General features: G+C 42.8%; 2 protein-coding genes across 2 annotated transcripts in view; both read left to right on the forward strand.

Moving 5' to 3' along the window:
• SLC35F5 (solute carrier family 35 member F5) overlaps positions 1-23,760 on the forward strand; it is a 130,446-nt gene that overhangs the window by 45,519 nt on the left and 61,167 nt on the right. The window lies entirely within an intron of this gene.
• GPR39 (G protein-coupled receptor 39) overlaps positions 11,126-23,760 on the forward strand; it is a 74,303-nt gene continuing 61,668 nt past the window's right edge. Inside the window, exons 1-2 of the mRNA XM_057366535.1 lie at positions 11,126-11,300; positions 11,375-12,363. Of these exons, the coding sequence (XP_057222518.1) occupies positions 11,496-12,363 (868 nt within the window). The 5' untranslated portion in view covers positions 11,126-11,300; positions 11,375-11,495. The remainder of the gene's footprint in view (positions 11,301-11,374; positions 12,364-23,760) is intronic.

The raw sequence follows: 23,760 nt of genomic DNA on the forward strand, positions 1-23,760 counted from the left end.
CAAAGCCCAGTAAAACAGATTCACACCTGCCCAAGCACCAAAAAGGCTTCAGCACAGCTAATACACCAGTTTGCTCAAACTGCAAATGGAAGTGATTCATCTTCTCCACACGCTGGCTTCCTGCTGTTAGGTCAGGAATAGTAAGGAGATGTGGGGGAGCTGGAAAGCTCATTTTGATGSCTTTTTCATTCATAATTCAGTTGGGGTTGGATGCAGACCTGTTGAAGAACTATTGCAGTTGATTGCAGTAGAATTGTAGTATCCAGCCATTTACTATGCAGGCAGAGAAAACCAGAGCTTAGAAATTAAATACAGCCATGTGGTGCAATGGAATATTCCAGTCAGATCACAGCCTGGTCCTTCAGACCCTACTCAAGTGCTAGGCTATTTCCAGGTGAAGATAGAAAAAATTGTCTGTAGCGACTCAGAAATGTTCAGTGAAGTTTTTAGGCTTATATCACAGCAGGAAGATTTAAACAAGTTTAAAGCAGCAAACTTGGATGTCTTGCACTTTACAAAACTGAAAAGAGGATTTTTAAAAGGGCATCCCTGGCCTTGTGATGCTCTTTTAAAATCATGAAACGTGGGGTAAAATAGCTAATGTAATAGCATTTTCCAAAGACTTAAAAAACTTGACATAAGAAACTATACTCTTATCCTTAAACTGGCAAAATAATGGAAAAATTAATAAGGGATTTAAATGATAGAGATTCAAAGGACAGAAATATAATAAATGTTAATCAGCACAGTTTTTCTGAAAAATATAGCTTATGCAGCAAACCTGATTTTGAACAAGATTATAAATGTGTTGATAATGGCTGTTGTGTAGATATTGATAATATTTTTCTTATATTCTCATGAAAAATTTTGTATTCTGCAGCTTCAGTGAAACATGCATTAAATATGAGCTAGCAGATCTCCAAAATGAGATATCATTGGCAATTATTACARAACTCTTAAAGTGCTCTAGGGAGGTTTGTTGGAGGAACATTAAACAGAACGCAGCAGATCGACTGATCAGCTCTGGCAGTCATGGGCTGGAGCTGGGCATCCCCTCTGGGAATCAGAAAAACTTGGATGTGTTTCAAACAGCTCAAACAGCATCTGAAAATGCTGGACATTTTCATCAAGGATCCAGCTGCAAATCCATGGATTAAAGCCTGGGGCAGTGGTCAGAATGAGGGCAGGGCATCCCTTTGGCTTTACAGTTTATTTGATAATCTGAACCTGTGCACAAAATGCTACCTGTAGAAAACCTGTAAGGGATGTTCCTGCAGAAGGGAGGATTCCCTGGAGAACAGCAACTTTAAAGCTGCTTTAAATCAATTGAAATTCAATGCAATTTGCCAAGGTGATGCTGTGGCAGAAAGGAGGAGGAAGCTGGAAGTGTTGGCTGAGAAACAGTGCTAAAGGCAGGAAGGTGTCTCACAGGTGTACCACCCTGGTGAGGCTGAAGGCAGTAATGCTTTTCGTGGGAAACCATGACTTGAGAGGTGTAAAAAGCTGGATTTCAGGTAGAAGACAAACMAACATGGTCAGGGCCAGATATCTTGGTAAAAGGAAGAAATGATGGGGAAGAGCACACATAGGTGACAATACTGGAGCAGACTGTGAGTCCTTTCTCAAGGGCTGTTTAACTTAAATTCCAGCACAACAGGAACTAGAGTCTGCAGGCAGAAATCCRATAAGAAGCTGTATTCACATCTTAAGGAACTACAAAAAGAAATGATGATGCCTCCACCTCTCRAGGTCTCTGGGTGAGGAAGAGCAAAGATATCTCAGCCAAACAGAAGCAAATGTGCTCACTSTGGGGGGACTGGGGGATTGTCATGGGATCCCACCAGCCTGTTCCCTTCTCATCTTCAGCATAATGAACYTACGAGTGAAAAAGCACAGCTTTTATTGAAGGCAGTTAAATTTTGCCTAAAGTTCTGCAGCATAATTCCAGGTTTYTGAAAATTGAGCAAAGTTCTTGGTTCTGAATACAAATCTTGCCTTACAGTATTGCTGCTTGCACACATCACAGAGTTCTTGAGCTATTTAATCCTCATTAGTGAAGCATTATTAATCCAAAACACTGAAGGACAGGAGGTATAATTTAGAGAAATCCTTATGGGAAGGATCTCATAGGAGATAAAAAGGAATTAAAGTGTTTCCATGGACAAGTAACACAAATCATGGCATTCTAATGCAGTTATTCTATTAATGTTGTAAATTTAAAACTCTGCACTAGAGTTTTGGGTTCCTATGKGTGCCATAAGGTTAGGGAATAATTTTCATTTTAAAACTGTGTTGGATCTAACCCTGGTCTGTGGGATTCCTMTCCTGTTTGCTCCTTAAGGCTTTCCAGTAGTGCAATGTGTTAGAGAACTGAACTGTTGAGCTCACTGTCTTGGGGTTATTTTCTTTTATTCTCACYAGCAGTTTAACCTGTCAAAAACAATTATTAAGCAATTTGTAACACAGTAGAGATGTAAATGGTCTCGAAAAGCTTATGACTGAAAAAAAAAAAGAGCAATGTCTTGCTGGAGCTTGCATACTTGTAGAAATCCATATTAACTTGTTTCCCAAGGGTTAGAATACTTGGAAATATTTTGGGAGGTTAGAGCAGTCTGGAATTATCCATCTGGGTAAAAGGGGGAAGGCCTTACAGCTTTACACCTTCTCAGGGAGAGAGGGAAATCTCCCTGCACATGGCAAGTGCTTCCCACATTTCACTCCAGCGAAGAGGAGCCGTTCCCAGGGACACATCCCAAATTCCCGGGGAAGGATGTGACACCCCTCAGTTTGGGATCTGTCATTTCTCACCATGGGAGAGGTGCAATGCCTTGGAAACAGCAGTCTCCATGAGCGATGCTGCAATCACGGCGAGGATGAAACAATGGTGCTTTATGCAGCACAGACACGGAGAGGGTACAGGAATGATACTCTGTTCCAGAATGTTTCAGTGTGGGAGGCAAATTATCTCTGCCAGTAACAATGTGAGCAAATAAAAGAGCTTGTATTTTCACTTAACAAAGCAAAATGGCCGTTTTGACCACATTTAGTGGCTCCTGAGCTCCTTCTCGCTGGATTCACCACAGAGTGGAGTTAAAGGCATAAAGCACTTAGATTTAAGACTGACATTTATTTTTACGGCAGCACTACACAACTTTCAGAGCAAGCAGTCTCCAGTCTGGGGCTTTACACAACCCCTGTGGCCAGCCTTGACCTCAGAGAGATTTTGCCATTTCAGGGCAAGGCTGCAGAGCCTGGTGTAAATAAGAGAACAGTTTTCCTCTGGCTCTCACCGAGCCTCAAGCCTGTCTCTTGATTTGCTCTCTTCTTGTTTCCTTTCCTTTGCCATGCTGTGCACATGTACTGCACACAGGAGAGCAGGATGTTCATGGAACTGCACTATCCTGCCCACTTCAGGTTTTCTGTGTGAAAAAGTCACTTGGCTCTGTCTCTCCAAGCATATTCTTGGGTACAGATCCTCTATGAAGAATTTATTTGGGAGATGCGTGCTCAAAATTGGAGTGGGGTCTAAGTCCTGCACAACCCCCAGATCTGCAGTGGAGATGCAGAGTCCCTGAGTCAGTCATGCACCTGCAGAGCTCTGTGCAAGTGTCACACAGACTTTGCAAATGCATTTTTAAACTTAGCTCACAAAACCCAASACCAGCTCTGACACTTGCAAACACTTCCACACAAAACATTTTCTGTGTTTTTCTAACTTATCATCCCTTTAGGATTTTTTTTGATACTTGACAGTTCCAGGTTTTGGTTTTTTTTCCCCTAGAGAGCCTTGTCTTCCTGTAGACAATACACAAGTCAGAGTTAAAAATTTTGCATTTTTACAAAGTCCAGTTCTTTCTGTGTAGCATCTGGAGAGACCATCTTTCTAGGACAGTGTCTCCACATAATTCCTATTACTTAACAAATGTTTATTTAGGAGCAAACCAGGCAAGTCCATTCTGGAAGAGTTATTTCCTTTGACCTAGAACCGAGTCCTTTATTCATCTGAATGGATGTCCTGTAAAACTAATGACTCTTGAGCAGTCTGTATGGCTGGCTGGTTTCTGTGTGCAGTGATTCTTCCTGATAGCTCTTAAGTCAAAGAGAAGTTAAGGCTGGGAGCTACAATAACAAAGAAAAGTCACCCAACAGTTGGGCAATCAAAGTAACATTTGCAAAATGCGTGGGATMTATCAGCTGATGCACACACAAAGGTTTTTTCGTGCTGTGTTTGTGCTGGGAGCCCTTTTTTGTCAACAGAGAAAAGAGATGCTCCCAGGGCAGCAGGRATATTTCACACGTCTTCTTCAGGATGGCATCAATCAGGGCTTGGTTGCAGTGAGGAAAATCTTCACTGCCAACAGGCAATCCTGGGGTGACAGTGTCAGATGTCAAAACAGGGCTGGTGGCAGCAGGTTGGCATTTCCAGCTGTCTAAAGCATATGTTTTCTTAGTAGGAAGATTATGCCATGGAACAAAGATAGAAACTATTGTCGAGAGGGGTGGGGATGAGGGGGAGAGAATTAGCAATTCAGAGAGCAAAGAGAAAAAAGGGATAACTAAAATATTTTCACATCAACTTCATATAATTCATGCTTGAAAATTTTTATAAAAGCAGTTGGTTTGTTATAGACAAAGGAGCTTTTGTATTTTTCCAAAACAGAAGAGCTCTACTTACCTGGTTTGTGAAATCATAACAATGTATTGATTCTGACAGGTGGTCCTGTTGTGCTTAAACAACCAYTTGCACAGGATGTGGAACCACACAAACACAGGTGAAATAAAMTGTTTGGGATCCCATTTCCCATTTTYMCTSTTCMGTTTYRGGRTTTAGGCCTGTAAGACAGTGRCCAGCCACTTCCCATGTCACTGTTYAAAAGAAGCATTCCAGAAATAAAGGAATTTACACAGCAAAAGTGAGCCACACACAATCACAGTGCAGGGCCACCCCAAATAGGCATTGTGAGCAATACAAACCTTAACTCTGAGGTAAAGTGCGTGCTCCAAATTTAGATCAGCTCACTTGCACGTTTGTTTGTTTTATATTTTCCTTGCTTGACTTACATTTATCAATAYAGTGCTAAATTGCCAAGCAGTCTCATTACACTGTTAATATTTGCCTCTGCATTTCAATGACAACTAAAATGCAGTGAGGAAAAAATGCAATCCTCCATGAGTCAACACTGAGTGGTGATGGAATATCCTGGAGCCAAATTCACCTGGTGATTTTGCTGAGARTAAGAAATGAAGCCCTGCATTCTGGCCAAATTTCACCTCTGGCAGAATTTGCATATTTTACTTATAAAATTAAATGTGGAATCTTCTACATGGATAAATTACTGTATAATAATAGCAATAATAATTATTGTCCTGCTCTATCCAGAGGTGATTGTTGCTGCCTGTTGTAGCCCAGATCACAGCAACACGTGAAACGCTCTGCCTTTTCTTCTTATAAACTATTTAAAATTGAATTTGTTGATGTTTCTGCAAGGGACTGTATTATATAATGGTAAAATACAAGGTCCTYAAAGTGAGAAGCTGGATATTTTGAATTTTGTCATCACATATGTATTGTAAATGGGAAAGATCAGGGTGACAGAAGTGCCCTTGCTGTGGTGATGTGCTGCTAGGATTCCTTAGCAGCAGGTCAGAGAGATGTCATTAGCTTCCTTCAGGCTAAACCCCATCAGCTGAGTTCTGAAGAGACAAAATGATTCTGTAATAGTTCAACTGGGCACGTGAGTGCAAGTCCTGATGGTGATAAAATGGTAAGCACAAGAAGTAAGCAAGAAGATAATTTTTGATTTTCCTTCCAATAATAAGGCTTAATATTTCTATAAAAAGATTTTTCAGGAGACCAGGTTTGAACCATTGACATTTTTTAAGAAGATTCCCCATTGGTTTGCTAGGGGAAAAAAACCCAAAAACCATAAAACATAAAACCAACCAAACAAAAAGACACCATCAAAAAACAAAAAACCGAAACAAGCATGAGCTCTGAACTGCAGAGTTTTGGTACCTGCATGTGACAACCATTTCCATAGATTATCAACCTTGCAGAYTTTTAACAAAAGTTGTGGAGAAGTTAGGATGTGAGATGCATTTTTACAGGAGTTCTCTCTGTCTTCTCACTTTTAGCAATTAGCTACATTCAGAGACAGAAATCTCAAGTTTTTTTTTTTCTGGGGAAGTAGCATAGCAGCATCCAAAAGCGTGAACCTCTGTTAGAAARGATGAGCTGGAAAAGTGCACTGCACAGAAGGGTTTCACTTAAAATACGGCATAAGGAATAAAGTATGATGTCAAATAGGAGTTTGAATTGTATTTTGCTGCCATTAACATCTATTTGGACAAGGTGGCCAAATAGATTAGAAGTTACAGAGAAAAAGTTACACAGAGAAAAATGGGATTTGATTCAGTGTGTTGGGGGTTGTGCCCCCAGGGTCACAATGGTGATTTGTTGAACCAAATGCTGTGCTTTGGTGCTGCTGTKCTTCAAACAGAGGGAGTCTGATGGGTATTTCAGGATATTTGTTCAATACACCTGAGTTTTGATTATTGAAACCCAGGCTYAGCATGTGTGTTCATTTTGATTTTAAGTGGCAGCTCCTTTGTCAGGCCTAGAATATGAATAAACCCATTTCCTTTGGTGCCTCATTCCCAGAGGATGCAAGAAGGACCATCTCATTTCAGGATGCTTGCTTTACTTGATTTTCCAACCCATCTGGGGCCACAGCCAGTGGCCTCTTGTCCTGCTAACCCTTGGCTGTGTCAAAGGACAGAGAAGCTCATTCCTCTCCTTACTTAACCCTTTCCCTTCCTTACCAGGTGAAYTGCACTCCCACCTGATCCCAGCAAAGCACAGAGCTCCTGGTGCATTTGTTTTGCTTCAGACAGCGTTGCAATTGAGTGAAAGCTTTGAGCAGCTTTGATGCCTTTAATTTRCCAGGGAGATCAAACAGCAGGTGGTGTATTGTTCAACTGTTCCAGATATGRCTGTGTACAGTAATTATGTGTTTTGGTGCTGTACTCATGTTTTAATTGTCATGAATTAACATCAGTTAAAAACACCAGAGTAGCCAGTGAAGGCCTGTGTAAGTGCATTTATGGCTCAGCAGTCTGGGGGCTGCAGGTTGTGTGAGGAATTTCACAGGAATTCAGTTGGTCYGGAGGCTCAGGTGCTGCACAGATTTTCTGTATCTTGGATAAACCATTTGGTCTCTCTGTCCCCAGTTTCTTCTCTTGTTTCCTGCCAATTTGTAAAACACACTGCAAGTAGGGAAGTKCTTTCATCTATTTATTTAGATGGAATGATTTGGAGATCTTTTTCACTGTGTGTCCTGGAAGCACTTTTGAAATCCCTTCTCTACCCTCCAAATAAGCAAACACTCACAATACCATGTCCCAAGAGGATGGCAATACTGCAGGTAAAGCTGCACATTGCTGAATAAAAGCTGGCAGCTGYCCACATGTCACCTCTGTGGAGGTAATCTAATTCCATTAGAATTCATTGTGGATGTTCAGGTTACACAGCAGATCCACTGCCCAGCTTGCAAAACTCAGTCTCTCACTCCATCAGAAGGAAAGGAGTTAAGCAGCTAACAGCATTAGAATGTTTTACCCAATGCTTAGGGAAATTAATTATAAATAAATTTTGGAAATTACTTGTATTTATTTATATGATTAACTATCACAATAATCTTGCAAAGAAGAAAAAACTACTCAAGAACAACTCACCAGAAGAATACAAAGGGATCTTAAGGGTARAGAGGCTTGTCAGATTCCAGAAAACAGAAAGAAACCTCAAGTTATCTGAGAGCAGTCTTTAATTATTTAAATCTCTAATGAAAAATAATTTTAAAAGCCAACATGAGCTGTTTTAAGCAAATTGATTTCTTAAAACATTTAAAATCATTTGGACGTTTCAGTTTCGTCTGTGTTGCTTCTTCCTTTCATTCCCACAGCACTTTCCCCTCTGCCGGTGCAGATCAGAGTGGMTGCCTCTGCAGAACAGCAATCTCATTTTGTTTACTTTGTGTTTCAAAGAGAATTGAACAAGCCCAGGATTCTCTTTCTCTAAACAAATACTGGCAAGACAAAGGTATCACAGCTATTCTGGGGACAAGAGGTTCGTTGAGATGGGGAATGGYAAAGACTGGGGAGGAAAGAAACAGTCAATGTGTTTTTATCTGAAAAGAAAGTTAATCCTTTTCACAGCCTCATTTTCTTTGCTTTTGAGATAGCTCTCCTTTTTCATTTAGGTTTTTGAGTTTTTGAACTAAGGGAAGCAAGAAACCGAGATATTTTCTTTGTTCCTGTCAAGTAGCTTGAACAGTTTGAGAACAGAAACCAGTCAGAGCAGTGTGATTAGCGTAGCCAATTAAGGTGGATTTGCATATTCACAACACAGCTATCGAGAAATAATTCTGCAGAGATAAGGCGAGTGTGGCAGTGCCTGTCTGCCAATCAGAGCCGCCTGRCAGTGCTCGGATGGGATTTGGGAAATGGGCAGGGGGTGATGCTGCGGAGCGGGAACGGGAGCGGCGATTTCCCCGCACGCTGGGAAAGGTGAATCCGCGACCCGATCACCCAAATGCAGCAGCATCTGTCCCATGGGTTCGTTTTTCCAACATCCACTGAAGCTGCAGTTTGTGCTACCTGGCGGTTTTGGGGTCCCGGCCCCATCAGGAGTTTGCTTTTATCGAGCAGCTGGCCAAGGACTGAAATCCTTGCAGCCCCTCCTGTCCCCAGCTCAGGATGGAGGGCGGTGGGTAAGCTCTGCAAGGGGCACAGGGTGAGCTTCGTGCAGGGGATGGATGGTAAAACTCTGCTTTATTCTGCCCCTAAAGGCTTTCACCAGGGTGCCACCCAAGGAAAGGTGAGAAAGCAAACAGCCCTCCAGGAAACCTTGTACACTGTTGGGTAACAAATAGGGTGGAGATTACAGCAACTTTATTATCTCTAAGGGTGAAAAATCACCTTCTGCACCACAGTAATGACAGTCTGGGCTCTATCTCAGTGATTCTCCGGTTCCCACTACTTTTTTTGCCAACTGCCAGCATTTGTGTGAGCAGGGGCTGGYAGAGCGAGTGGCACTCAGAGCCAGYGCACCCTGTCCCCAAGGAATCTGTGTCCCCAGGAGGCTCTGCTGTKTTACCGAGGGGCTGACAAGTGACTGGCAGCATGTGTGTGCTGATTTCACAAGGAAACACAGAGGTTTGTGCCCTCGCTGCTCTTGCCTCCCCCTCGGTGCTGGCAGTGAAGCCACRGTGTGGAATTGCAGCAAATTGGGTCAGGAGGGATTCCCTGGAGCACCCTCCCAGGTAAACTGCACAGGCCACATTTGCTCTAAAAACTGCTACGGGAAAGGCAAACACACAGAAATTAACTCATGGTGTTCACCGCTACAAGATATCACGGAAAACTTAATGAAAACAAATCTTAAGTTTATAAACTGGTATCACATCCACAGGAAAAGGCTCTCAGCCTCCATGCCACAAAGAAGCATTAATTACCTTTAGTTATGGAGAAATATCTCTCTCTCGGAAGATATATCTTTCTACAATCACCCATGATAGGCATTTTGCTCTGGAATACTCACTCCAGGTTTATCTAGTCCTGTAACCTATGTAGGATTTTTTTCATTTTTAATGGTCTCAGTCTATGATTATTCACAATTGTCTCTCTCYTTTCTATCCCTTTTGTGGCACCAGCTCTTTATTAGAAACTTAATAAACTTTGTGTATGTTCTAAAGATAATATTGAAAACGTAAAATTGTGTTCTGCGTTTTATAATTGGTGTGGAAAAAAAGGGGGAGATCTAATCCTATTGGGCCTTCTCTTTTGCTCGCTCTCTCTCTCCCTTTTCCCTTTTGATGGTAAGCAGCAAATTTTAATTAGCTTCATTTCCACAATTCAGTCATGCATATGTAATCTTTGTTCACACTTTTATAAAGTAAAATTAAGTGAAAGAAATGGGGTAATAATAGAAAGCTTGTCTGAGCAGAACAAATGTGAATTATCAAACATAAGGAAAGATGACTGGGACTACACAGCTTGAAGTTCTGCAAGGTTTGAGGTGATTTTTCCAAAACGGAAATGAATAAATAATGCACAGAAACAGGTGCTGATTATCCTGTTTTGGGCATCTTTTGTTCATTATATACTTGGGCTGCTGAGGTGCAGTGATAACCACTGAATGTGAGGAGACTGCTTAATAACAACTTCAAAATGTTTCTCTTTTATCACGAGCTGCAAGTGTCACACGAGCTTGTCTGGTTGATAAAAATCGCTTTGTGAACCCACTGCTCTTAGATTTGSTGTTGGAGCAGATCTCTGTGTTGGGCCTCATCTCTGTTACAGCCACAAACGCTGTGCTGCTGTTTTGCATTGTAATTTAAAGGTTTCCTAATCCATACACACACCCTCTAATTAAATGTTTCCAGGGGTTACCTTGGGAGCCGTCAGTGCTATGGTTTGAAACTAAAACTAAAGACTGCATTAAATTCTTTCTCCCTGGAGGGAGACACAGGAGGGGGAAGAACATTTGCATCCCTGCTCCTCCAGATTATTCAAAAGCATGGGCATGACTGGGATTACTGATTTTGTTGTTTCTGTTATCTAACACGGGAAGATGGAAATTTGAAGGGAAACAATCCACGTGTCTGAATCTAGAGCYCAATGTTGTTTTATAACTTCCGAGAAAGCCTCTTCAGAGTGTAACCAGTTATTTTGAGAAGCTGCCAGTCCATCAGCAGCAGCTGAAAACCAGAACCTCCTGTTGATGTAAATCAGCCTGTGGCTGCTCAGGCTCCATAAGCAGCGCTGCAGATGCTGAGATCTTCGTCAGAGGAAATGCTGAAGCATGTGGGCACACACAGCAGTGAAGTCTGAAGCCCTGAATGTTAAACTCATGAGGAGACACTTTCTCTTCAGCGCCTTTCACACTTCCAGCCTGACAACCAAACCACAGCTTTAGGAGAAACTCCTCTTCCTGCGACAGGAAGTGAATTTCAGATATGAGTGGCTTGCTTTTATTATTTTTTTTCTCTCGAAACCTGCCATGCTGCCAGTGACTAAGGATAGCCCAGATTTTGGTTAATGGTTAACTGAGTAGTATAACCACACAGACTCTGACTTCCTTCTTCTGGGGACAGGACCTAAAGCTGCTTTGCTTGCAGGCGAAGAGGCAAGCGTGGCAAGAGAGCAGTTCACACCGTGAAGAGCTGGAGAACAGAATATTCACTGTGGAGAAAAGAGGAGGAAAATCCAAAATCAGTGAGAGGTGTTTGCCATAAAGAAAGGTAAGAACTGAAACACTTTCCTGTTCAGGTTACTGACTCAGAGGCTGTTGCTCACAAACCAACAAACCCCGCAGGTGTGGCTGGTTGAGACACACTGGTTGTACCYGACTGCTTGCAAAGTGAGGAAGGAYCTGATTGCTGGAACTTGGACGGTGGAGAGGGCAGGAGAGCACCTCCTCCACCCCAGGAGTGCTCATGGCAGGAAAGGCACCCACTTCAGACTGCTCTCATCTCATTGACCACAGCCACGTCCCYGAGTTTGAGGTGGCTCTGTGGATCAAGATCACCCTGGCCTTGATCTACRTCTGCATATTTGTTGCGGGCCTCTTGGGCAACAGCGTCACCATCAARGCCACCAGGATCCTGCAGAGGAAAGGCTACCTGCAGAAGGAGGTTACGGACCACATGGTGAGCCTGGCCTGCTCTGACCTGCTGGTCATCCTGCTGGGAATGCCCGTGGAGTTCTACAGTRCCATCTGGAGCCCCTTTTCTGCCCCCAACGGCAACATTGCCTGCAAGCTCTACCGCTTCCTCTTCGAGGCGTGCAGCTAYGCCACGCTGCTGCACGTGGCCACGCTCAGCTTCGAGAGGTACGTGGCCATCTGCCACCCCTTCAAGTTCAAGGCGGTGTCGGGCCCCCGCACGGTGAAGCTGCTCATCGCCTTCGTCTGGGGCACCTCTGTCATCGTGGCTCTGCCCCTGCTCTTCGCCATGGGCACGGAGTATCCCCTGGAGACCATCGAGGGCTACCAGAGGATGAGCTCCTGCATCAAACCCACGCCCAGGCACTACCTGCCCGAGCTGAAGCACAACATGACCATCTGCACCAACCTCTCCTCCAGGTGGGCTCTGTTCCAGGCCAGCGTCTTCAGCGCCTTCGCTGTGTACATGGCCGTGCTGGGCTCGGTCACCTTCATGTGCCACAGCATGATGAAAGCCCTGATGCTGCACAAGGAAGGSACGGTGGCAGTGAAGGGGGGGCTGAAGCACCAGAAGGAGTACCTAAGGAAAAGTGAAAGTTCCGAGGGCAAGAGCTCCAGGAGACAGATCATTTTATTCCTGGGTAAGAGCCCTGTGCTACTCTGCCTTCCCTCCCTCCCCTCCCTCTTTCCACAAGGGAAGAAAGCCCAGGAGCCTYTGCTTTATCTCACTGAGCTCTTTCATGGTTTGAAAATGGTACAAAATGAGAGATAATACTTTTGGTTGTGATGATACATTTTGAGAACACTGATGTTTCTGTGTRGTTTTGATTCTTTTTGTCATTAGAACAGGAAAGAGGGAAAAAGAATGAAAAATCCATTTACTGTCTGCTGTTTCTGTTTGATTTTATTGCATGCCTACATGCAGCAATATGGGTGACAGGCTGTTGCAGCTTGACCTTTGGGGTAGCAATAGGCAACAGTTGCCTGGATGTAAAGTAGCTCTACTTGGATGTTTTCCTGCTAAATTCCAAATATGAGTATTTAGTAAGGCTGCTGATGGGAGGGAAGGCTGTCCTACAGGATCTGAAGTCTCTCTCTGAAGACATTTCCCTGTTAATTCAGGATGCTCCTTGGAGGGTTTTTTTTAGCCTCAGCAGGTGTGGCTGTGTTGCATCTGAGCATTGAGGAAGCCAAACTGGAGAATTGATTTCATCTCATGAATTGCAGTTGCCCTCTCTGAATTCTTTTTTTCTCTGCTTTTATTTAAAGGCCTGTAACCCTCAAATTATGTTTGATTCTGATCTCTCTCACCACATTTGTCAGACAAAAAACTAATCAAGCTGTCATTTCACCAAGTTGAAATCTTTTCAGGCAGTGATCCATGTAGGCTCCACGTTTGTTGATGCTCTTTGAGTCACCCTTAATCATCTCAGGATGCCTTTCTGCTGGTTCCTGTTTTGGTGGGTTGCTCATTATGATGCTGGACATAAAATATGAACCATCTAGAGCAGGAGTGCACAGTAGACCCAGAATTTCTGTGTTGCTTTTTGGTTCTGTTGTGGGCTAAGGTTCTCTGTTTGATATGGCAGAGAGGGACTTGAGATTTGTGTGTCTGTCCTCTTCTACAACTTTAAGTAGATTAGATTTTGTATTACCTTTCTTCCTCTCTTCTATTTTTTTTTCCCTTGAGGATTCTCTGCTTCCTCATCTAGTCCTGCTTTTGCCATGGTCTGTGGCAGGAAGTAAAGCTGCCTTGAAATGAGGAAATCATCTCCTCTCACAAGGTGTGGTTTATTGAAAGGGCTCTCTGTCCCTCTCTGCAGTGGCAGTCTGGATTTCTGGGGCAGAGGCTCAGCAGTGAAGTTTAAATGCACGTGATTCACAAAGCAGAGACAGAGATCTGCTCTGCAAGCGCTGTGTGTGGGATCCTCAGATGTGTGTGGATCTTCCTCCCCTTGGAAATTACCACAGCTGGATTAAAGCCCAGTCTGAGATCCAAATCCTGGCTGGCTCGAGAGGGGAAGGTAAATTGCCATGGCTTTTCTCCCCCTTCTTGGTTATTCWTCCTGGTGCTCTGGCATGGAGCAGGGAGATGCAGTGCTGCTTGTAAAAGTGCTGAATAAATGAAAGCAACTGGTTTGCTCTTCATGGTGAAGGAATTTGCCACCCAGTGTATCTGACACTCCCTCTGCTCTCTCAGCTTTCTGGAGGCGGGAGATACTTGTGTGAATTCCCCAAAATTATTTCAATGGCAAGACTCTTAATACAAGTCTTGCTAATTTACTTGGCTTGAGGAATAAATTAATAAACTGAGGGAGAATAAACTCCTGCTTGCATTTCTGAGAACAATGCAAAGCAATTTAATTTGGAGATTTCATAAGAGTGATGCTTTAGGGCAGTTTTAACCCAGAAGAAATGAACATATAAATTGTTTACAAATCGCTGAATTTAAATATTGTGATTTAGAAGTCCTCTTTGCTTTTCATTTAACAGATGGGTCAAATTAAAACCAATACTTGCACAWTCACAACATATTTCACTTTTAATGTGAAATGTAAATGACAGTATACAGCATCATGTCTTTGTACATCTAACAGCAATAAAAACAATTTAGCATTTTCTTCTGGTTGTTAAAAGTGATAAGTTCTATAAAATGGAGATTAAAATCATAAATCTCCTGATGATGAGAAAAAGCCAAGTGGAGGATGGCATGGGGAGGATCTAATGCTTTTTTAGTGTCATGTTAGTGTGTGGCACTTGGGAATATTCATGAAAATTAATTGTAAATGTTGAAAGTGAAAACTACTGGCCACAGGTGATATTGATGCCTGCAGGATGGGCTCTGGATGGGATGGCACCACTGAAGAAAGTGGGTAACTGTTATACTTAGGAAAACACTTGTTTGATGGTTCTTTGATGAAATACAAGCTTTTAATGGTATTTAAAACCATATTATAGAATTATATAAAAAACCCCAATATTTAATATGCTTGACTCACCCTGACAGGGATCAGTTTAGTCTTTGTGGTTATTTGATCTCATCTTCCTCCTGTGGCCATGAAGGCAGTGACCACCTAAATGGTCACGAAGTGCCACTGGGGACCTGCTGCTGCTCCAGCACCTGAAGTCCCTGCACTGGAGCAGAAACTCCTTAAGAAAGGGTGAATTTGGAGAACTGAATGTTGTATTATTATAAATAAGTGGGTTGTAGCAAACAAAGAAAGGGAATGTAAAGGAAGGATTCCATACAAGAGAGTTTCAATTAGTGCAATAATTATAAATTATAAATTATAAATATTACAAAAAAGAACACACTTCCATAACTGTGAGTAAGTTAAAAATCTTTAGGAATTGTTAACACTGGGAAAAGGGAGCAGTCTGGGACAAGTCCCACAGCAGCAGTGCTGCTCACTGGCCATGGCTGCACCCTTCTCAGTCTGGTCCTTATAAAATCCACATTTGTGCAAAAACAGCCGTGTGCTGTCATCACACTCCATCTGATTCACCTGAACTTGCACTCCACAACAAAGTGAGTTCTGACTGTCCCAGCTCAAAAAAAAAAAAATCGCTTCTAAAGCTTCTGTGATGTTTCCCTTGGCAGCTTTGGTTTGAGCTTCTGCTAAAAGCCTTGATCATTTTGCATAAAGCAGCCTCAAGCCTACCACAGTAAAGACGTTTAAATGAGAGTCCATTAGTGCTGCCACATCCTCTTTCTTTGTATTTTACACTTCCAATTTGCCCTCTGGAGCAGCACTGCTCTGTTTCACAGCTCTGTTCCGTGGGGTGGGCGTGGTGGGTGCTTTGCTGTCTGCCAGTCTGAGCAGCTCTTTGTCTCCTGACTGTGATGAAGCATCATCCATCCTGAGCTCCTCTATCCAGAACASAGAAATATCAAAGTAATCTGGCTGCAAAGGCAGAGAATGAATGAATGAGAGCTGCTGTAGCTGCAGCAGTGAGCAGGAGCCAGGGCTGATGCTGGACCTGCCTGACCAAGGGCTCTGTTGGTACCAACTCACAGCATCAGCTCCCCTGGCACAAGTGAGGCAGGAAATTCCCACTGCTCTCTCTTTCYCTCCTCTACTTTTCTGCTTTGGGAYCATCTGATGTAGGAAGAATTTTGCCTGGACAGCAAATACTCCTTTAATAAGCAGACAAGGGAATTGCTCATCATAACCTATGGCAGTGCCTCCATCTGAGAAAGGCAGCGTAGTGGTGGGTTTTAATTATTTTTTGTGTGGTTTAACATCTAAGTATGTCCAATACACTGAGTATCCACCTGCAGGCAGTGGCAGTGGTGGATTCCTGTGATGTGGAATGGTGCAGATATCTTCAGGWCTGAGCTGCTTTGCAGACAACAACAGCCAGAGGCTTTGCTGAGCCCTGGTGAGTGCCATGGAACCAAAGAGAGTTCTGTTTCTAAATTTTAAAAAAAGAGAAGGGCTGGAAAAACAAGGCAGGAGGAAGTCAGACCTGGCCAAGGCCATGCCACTTTTTGTGTGGTGTTGTTAAAACAATGCCAGGCTATTCTATAACAACACCAAAACATCAGTAAACACCACAAACAGCTGTACCAAGCTGAATCTAGATAAAACCTTGACTCACARCTTAAAAAGTTCTCTTAGAACTCAAGGTGGAGCACCATTTTCTTCCCCACTGCTGGCTTCACTCACAGTAAAGGTATTTTGTGTAGAAATAGCCTTTCCAAAGATGACTAGAGAAGTGTATTTTGTAAGGCACTGGCAAATTTCAGGAGGCAAATTACTTCAGAGTACTTCAGGTAGTTGTGAAAAACRTACATGGTTGTCTTCTGGATGTGACTCAGGTAGGACTTCTGTTGCAGGATAATTAGATGCTTCTTCATAGGCTGGAATTTGGCTGATTTTTTTTCATTAATGAAAAAGGCAAAGGTTAGGGATAGAACAAAAATGTAAAAAATAACCTAATTTATGAAATTCCAGAACACAGCTCCAGCCCACGTTCTTTAAACTCAATTTCATTGACTCCTGTGGGTTCATTTCTTTAATCATTCCATCGAGCTGCCACCCTTCAGGCACATTGTCTGRCACATTCAGGAGATGTGTCTGACGATGAGAATGCTGTAGGCTGGATATGATTTTAATCTCTGTGCTTTGTGTGGTGTTCCCATCCGTGTTTTCCTGAGCTGGGCTTTGAATTGCACAAGACAAGCAGGAGACTCAGTGCTCTGTAAGGGCAGCAGGGGCTGAGCAGGGAACATGAAACATTTAAACCAACAGAGCAGTGCCTGGCCACTCAGCTGCATGGGGCATCCACCCTCTGTAAGTTTTTTCTTTTAGGTTCTGCTCCTTGGAAAAGTGACAAAAGCAAATTATTTTCCTGCTGGTGTTCAGTAAAATTTGCCTTCCWCTTCTCTGCAGAAGCATTAACCTGGTGACAATGGCAAAACCAATCAATGCTGGTAGCACAAAACTGAAGCTCAGCTATTCAACAGGTGACAATGGAAAGGCTGCACTGAGGCATGATGGCTTCTGAGGACAATTGTGTACAAATAATCTCCTCTGAAGAGCAGGGAGACTTCTGTCAGTTAAAAAAACCCCACCAAACACAGACACAGTAAAATAAACTCCAGGCAAACTTCCAAAACCCAGACATCTGTATGTTCAGGTTTCCCACACAGCAATTTAAAAAGGAACATGGGGAGAGCCCAGCRTAATTTTCCTCCCTATTGTACAAAAAGCAATTTATCTAGTCCTGCTTTTAACTGGACTCATGTAATGGAAGATTGTGCTTTCGGCGTAAGCAGGCAGCCTTCCTTTCCTCCCACGCCGAGGGATGGCAAAGCAGCACCAAGAGAAATAGAATCGAGGAAGAGGGACTAATTGAGGCCAGCACCCCCAAGGTATTTAAGACTTTTGTAGTTTTAATGGAAAAATCAATGCGTGATTACACTTTGCATTAGAGTACTTAAAAATTGCTTCAGCATGAAAAGGCTGCAGCTTTGAAAACAACCTAACCCCGCAAATACTGTCATCAGAGGGCCAGATTCACCATTGGGGTAATCCATAACTCCACTGGGGTAATCCATAACTCCCCATAGATGATATCCAGGCAGATGTGGTCTCTGGGCACCCCTGGGTGCTGTCTTTGCATGAGAAGCCCATGAGGACAGCGAGTGCTTTATTGATGCTTTGTTAAAGTTGTGGCCACGCTTCTGTCTTTCACCTGGTGCCTAGTTATTTCACCTAGTCTGTAAGGACCTGTAGGTCTCAGTTCTTTATGCTCCACCATCTGTAATGCCCAGAAAACGAGTGCACAGCCAAGATTCCTCCAGTAGTTCAGAAAAAAMMCASTTCTGCCCTGTACTTGMAGCTGCCCGAAGTCTTAAAGCCTCRTTAARGACCATTACCCGTGTTGGCCTTAAACTTAATATTATTAATCTCTCTCTCTTTCCCTCATACAAGCTGTAGATAATAAACCTAGTGGCCCTTGGCTCTTYCAGCACTCCAAGGTATATGCTAAGAGAAGGAATTAGGCACTGTGGCAATGTGAGCCAAGAAACAGGCAAGGGAGGTGAGGAGTGCCTGTGTCATCTCAGCTTCTGAAAAATACACCCTGTGTTGTGGAAAACCCTCCCTAGGACATGTTTTTGTACAAGTAGAAGTCCTGGAAAGTGTCTCTTTCCTCAGAATGGATAAGAAAGGAGGAAGATTATTTCTGTCAATGTGGAGAAACACAGATGTTGCTACAGGTGTGAAGTGGATTGATGGGGAGAGCCCTCTGACAGAATAGAGCAGCCCAGCATCAGGGAACCCTGTCCCATCAAATTTGGTCTACCACCCCTTTTCTTTGGTCAAGAGACTGATGTCTAAGCATTAATTATCAAATTTCTCTCTGTTTTCTTGCTATCTCTTCTGAGCAAGATGCCATCTCAAATGTAGATTGCTCTTGCAACTCCTCAGTTTCAGTCAGTAGGAGTCATTTGTGGGAAGTTCACAGGTGACTTATTGGAATCTTCACCTGTGAAAGCTAAATGCATTCTAATCCTCTATTGTTTCATATTCAAATTATATCATATTTCCCATAATTAGATCTTTTGTTTTCCTATCTGATGTTGGGGCCATTATCTTTTAACAATGATTGCAAGCCTGTGAATTTTAATGGGGAAGAACTTTAATATCTGAGCATTTGCTGGTAAAGCTTTGTTAGTGAAACTTTCCATTTTTGTTTTTTATTATCTTAATTAATGACACAGAAGGGTCAGGAACACCTCAGCACATTGGCAGATGACACCAAGCTGAGCGGTGCTGCTGGCATATCTGAAGGACAGGATGACACCCAGAGGGACTTGGACAAGTGTCCAAGGCCAGGCTGGATGGGGCTTGGAGCAACCTGGTCTAGTGGAAGGTCTAGCAGGGGCTTGGAGCAAGAAAAACTTCATGGTCCCTTCCAACCCAAACCATTCTGTGATTCTATCATTATCCTACATAACTTGATTTACTGGGGGCATCATCTGTGTAAGAAACTGAGAACTGACCAGCATCTTAAAGATTATTTTCTCCCCTTTCATTGTTGCAGGTGGGTTCCTAAACCACTGAGGATAAACAGTTAAGATTTCAACTTCTATTTGGCAGTGTGCTGTTGCAGTTTTTAGACTTTTTTGAGGGTATCATAAAGCTTATGCTGCTTAGGTGAGAAATCAGTTATCCTTCTGATCTCTGTTGGGCATGGATGAGTAATAGCAAGGTCAGAATATTAAGGATTAAATGAGTTTGCCAAGAACACTTTAATCATATGAATTGTGACTTACAAGGAAAGGTGAAACTGAGAAAGATGTCTGGTACTGTTATGAGCTAACTTTTCCATGTTTYCTCTTCAGCTGTCTGTAAGCCTCTCATTGTTGCATGAACTCCCTCTTAAAAGCATTTTTGGCCTTATGAATTTTTTAGAATAAGGAATTTGAGAGTGAAGCGTATGAGGTTAGAGTTGGGGGTCTGTCAGCAGGTGTTTGTTGTCACAGAAACATGCAGGGAGAGTGCCCAGAAAACACTTGACAACCACCTGCAAACAGGGGCACGTGTGTAACAATTACCAGGAAACTAAACTTCAATCATCAGCATAAAAAAACAGGCATGCATTAGAGAAGATAACCTTTCTCAGCTATCCATCCTTGTCCTTTGTGTAAATGGCTTTCTTTTCCATGTTTGGTCAGGTAGCATCTGCACAGATGTTCAAGAAGATGTTCTGCTCCAGCCTTTTGCTGAACCTTGCAAAAGAGCTCAGCCCCTTTCAGAGGGAAACGTGAATATTTTGTCCCTGTTCATGCAGCATTTCTGCAAATTCACCTTGATTTGTTCCTCCATATAATAGTGACAGCTTGCTTTTTGTTCAGGGTAATGATTGTCTTACACAGCTAAATGAGCAGCCACCTCATGCCCAGACTTTTGTTTTCATGGTGTGTCTGGAATGGTGCTGCTGAAGGTGATTGTGATTTGAAGAAATATTAGAAGGTTTTCTTGATTGCTCCTTCATAACCAAATCCCTGGAGTTCAGTATATACATATACCTGCTATTAAATTGCAGTAATTGCAATTATTCTAGTCCTTTTGCCATAAGGCCCAAAATTTAAATTGTGAAACTTGATGTTGTGGAGGCCAGATATAAAAACGAGCTCCTAGAGAGGTAAAATGTAACCTTGAAGGGTAGTGCTATCAAGAACAAAATATAATTTCCGTTCTAGAAAGTCCTGATACTGCTGGGTGCCAAGACCTTGGTGTGAACAGAACAGGAAAACCCTTCTACACTTGTTCCTTTTCCTGCAGATGTCTGTGTGAGAACACCACAGAGAGAAATTTATGGGCAGATTAGTCCTAGGTGTGTCCCAATGTCTGCTCTTAATCTGAAACCTTCTGTATGCGCCAAAACAGGCAACTAATCTGTCTGCCTTCAGCCAGGAACTGGGACATGAAATTTTTAAGATGGTAAAACAAAAATTGTGAGTAGACAAGAAAAAAATTGATTGAAATTCTCTCCCTCAAATTTTGGTTATTTTTTCCCTACACCCTTCTGCCCCCAAAACAAAAACTTTTCAAGAAAAATAAGGTATTAATTTCTGGGGTGTGTTACTGTATTGTGTACCAAAATGTGTCTCATTTGATATGTTGTAGTACTTGCTGATTTTTTAATTCCTTTGCCTCGCATTCTCCCTCTCTCCAATAAAGATAACTTTTGAGCTCCCTGAGTTTGAAAATAAATCACATTTGTCCCATAAAGACACTGAGAATGAAGGTCCTCACCAGCTGAATCTCTTAGTAAAGCTTGAGGGTATCCATAGAAGAGAAGCTCTTGAAACTGCTAAGTCTGAACCAATAATCAGAATAAAACTTTTAAAMCAGCTAAAGATTGCAATACGTCAGCAACAAAGTACACAGAAATTCAAACAGCTTTTCTTGTGAGCACAACTCTTAACATGTCAGGGTTCCAACCATTAGATAAGAACCAGCCTTGTGTGGTGAAGGTCAAACAGGAGTCAAAAGCAAGCACGCTGCAACTCGCCCTTGTCCTTCAGACAGTGAAATCGCTAAAAGCCTCCTGACTTTCTGTCACAGGTTTACTCAACAGACCTTTCTGATTGCTTCAAAGAAATGCTTGTCTGAAATGGGTGAAATGGGTTGTGTCATGGGTGTTCAARAGATGGTATTTAAGGGCTTGTTTTGTCTTGAAAGGCAACATACCTAAGCTCTAGTGCTGGTAATGATGACATCAATGCCTGCCAAAATGTGTAAAAGCACATATTGGCATTTTCAGGCATACACATACTTTTGAAATCTTGGATGATGAGGGGTAACTTAGCCACTGAAGYTTAATGGTTTAGAATATAGCTGTTTTTAAACTTGAACTTTTGAAAAAATGCGATGCCTAACTACCCATGTCGAGGTTGGAGGAAAAAAGCTACTAAGGTGACTGGAGAAGGGGGAGACAAATCTTTAACAGAAGGTTTTAGAAATGAAGTTATGTTGTTTAATACCAATGCAGAATACAGCTGCCTTTGAGTTATGGGTCGGTACAGTGGGGCAATGAGTGCCAAGGAAAGAGGAAGATCTGGTTTGTGCCCTTGCAGAACAGATTCAGAAACAGAAATGTGTGCAAGGTGATCTGGGCAGGATCAGCCTGATCTCCGCATGCAGGGAGTTGAGCCTTGCATGTTCAGACCCTGCCCAAGGAGCCCAGCCTGTCTGAGCAGGAACATTCCCTCCAGCGTGCACACATCTTCCTCTTCAGCTTAGAGAATTGAGTCTGAACGTTTTACTACCCTTAAGTCCAAATTTACRGCGCTTTAAATCCATTCTGAGTATTAAAAAAAAACAACCAAAAAACAGCAACAGAAGAGCAAAATGAGAGTTCTGAACCKGCTGTGTGCTGGTCTGGTGGGTACAAAGGGCCATCCCCCCTCGGCTGGAGCAGTGTCTGTGCCTGATGAGGTTTGTGGCTGTATCCTTCTTCTTGCCTTCAGTGCTCYTCTTGTGCCCTTTCTTAGAAATCTTTGCCCACCTTGGAGGCAGCSTTGGGAGCTCATTGTTAAAAGTTAATGTCTGGAGACTGAGGTTTTCCATTGGCTTGATTCCCTTCCCTTTTCCTACCTGCTCACACGCACATCTGCTGAATTCTAAAAAGCTTTTTGATAGCGACTTGGAATTCAAATGTCCCCTTTCTATTTGTCTTCTGGTCCAAGCCAACATTTAAATGCATTCTTTTCTATTACAAAGAACATATTGACAATTTAGGAAACATTGTCCTACAGTGCAAACACTCTGATATTACAAAATATTGCCATGTTCTCTGCCTTGATCTAAATGAGAGCGTTGGCACAAGAACTAATAGGTCTACAGGGGCCATGAATGAGTACAGACAGAAATGAGAAAATTTCTAATCACRAGAAGGACACGTTCAGGGACAGTCTTCCAAGCAGAGAGCTGGACCCAAACTCATTCCATTTCTGGGGTACAGAATGTGATCATTTCTGTGAGTCTGTGGTGTGGTTGCCTGTGCTGGCAGTGGAAGAACATCTCTGGCCATAAAGACAAGACCTCCACYGGGTTGGAAGGACAAGGTGATGTTTGTTGCTCCTTGGTGTGGCCTGTGTCACTCTGTGTCCTCTGGGAGACTGCTGAACTTTCAAGGAAGACTCAGCAAGCTGAACATTTTCAGATACCCTTCCCTTTCAAGGAAATGTGGAGAAAGCTGGCCTGGGACCACACAGTTCCCCTTGGTGTGCATCCAGATCCCTGCCTGCAGGGAAAGGATCCATTTCCTGMGTGTTTTGGTCTCTGAATCAAGGCTGAGATATCCCAGTGCTCCTCCTCCTCCTCCTCAAGCCCACATGGCTGTCAGCATCCCTGTGCCTGATGGCTACCGTTCAAAACGCTGCTTCTGAGCCCCTGTCTCCAGGAGAGAATTGCTTTAACCTTATCAAATGGAGGTGAGATTTAAAATGACTTAATGTTTATTTGCTGACAGGCAGGAATGTCCTCTAAATTGACTGTCACAGCTGGAACACAATGCTGTAGGGCCAAACCATAACCTTTTGTTGGCCTTCAATGAAACAATGTTAATTTTGGGAAGCGGGGATATTATTTTAATCTCCCTGGATGGATATGGATAGCATTCTCATTTTGAAGTTTTATACAATGRAGCTATATTAGACATTTGCATAATTCAAATTGATGAAATCCTCAAACAGGCACAGAAGACTTGATTTCATTAACTTGGGATGCAGCCATCCCCCATCTTTCATGCAAATGGAAAATACCTTTCCTGTAAGTATGCTTTAAAGATTCATTCCTTTCTCTAATCAAGTGGTGAAATCCTACCCACGGGAAGCAGAATTGATTCCTTTTCCCTTCAGACTCGATATCATAGACCTTATTTGGGTTAACTGCTGCCATGAAAGGTGGGGTTAACCCTTCTGTTTGCTGCTCCAACACGCTGAAAATGCAGCTGTCCTGCAGATGTAGCCTCAGCTCAGGGAAGCTCTGCCTCTTGTCAGCGAGGATCTGTCTCCA

The sequence above is a fragment of the Malurus melanocephalus genome, unplaced genomic scaffold (genome assembly GCF_030028575.1).
Source record: "Malurus melanocephalus ecotype Western Australia unplaced genomic scaffold, MMel_1.1 scaffold_67, whole genome shotgun sequence".
Classification (NCBI taxonomy): Eukaryota; Metazoa; Chordata; class Aves; order Passeriformes; family Maluridae; genus Malurus; species Malurus melanocephalus.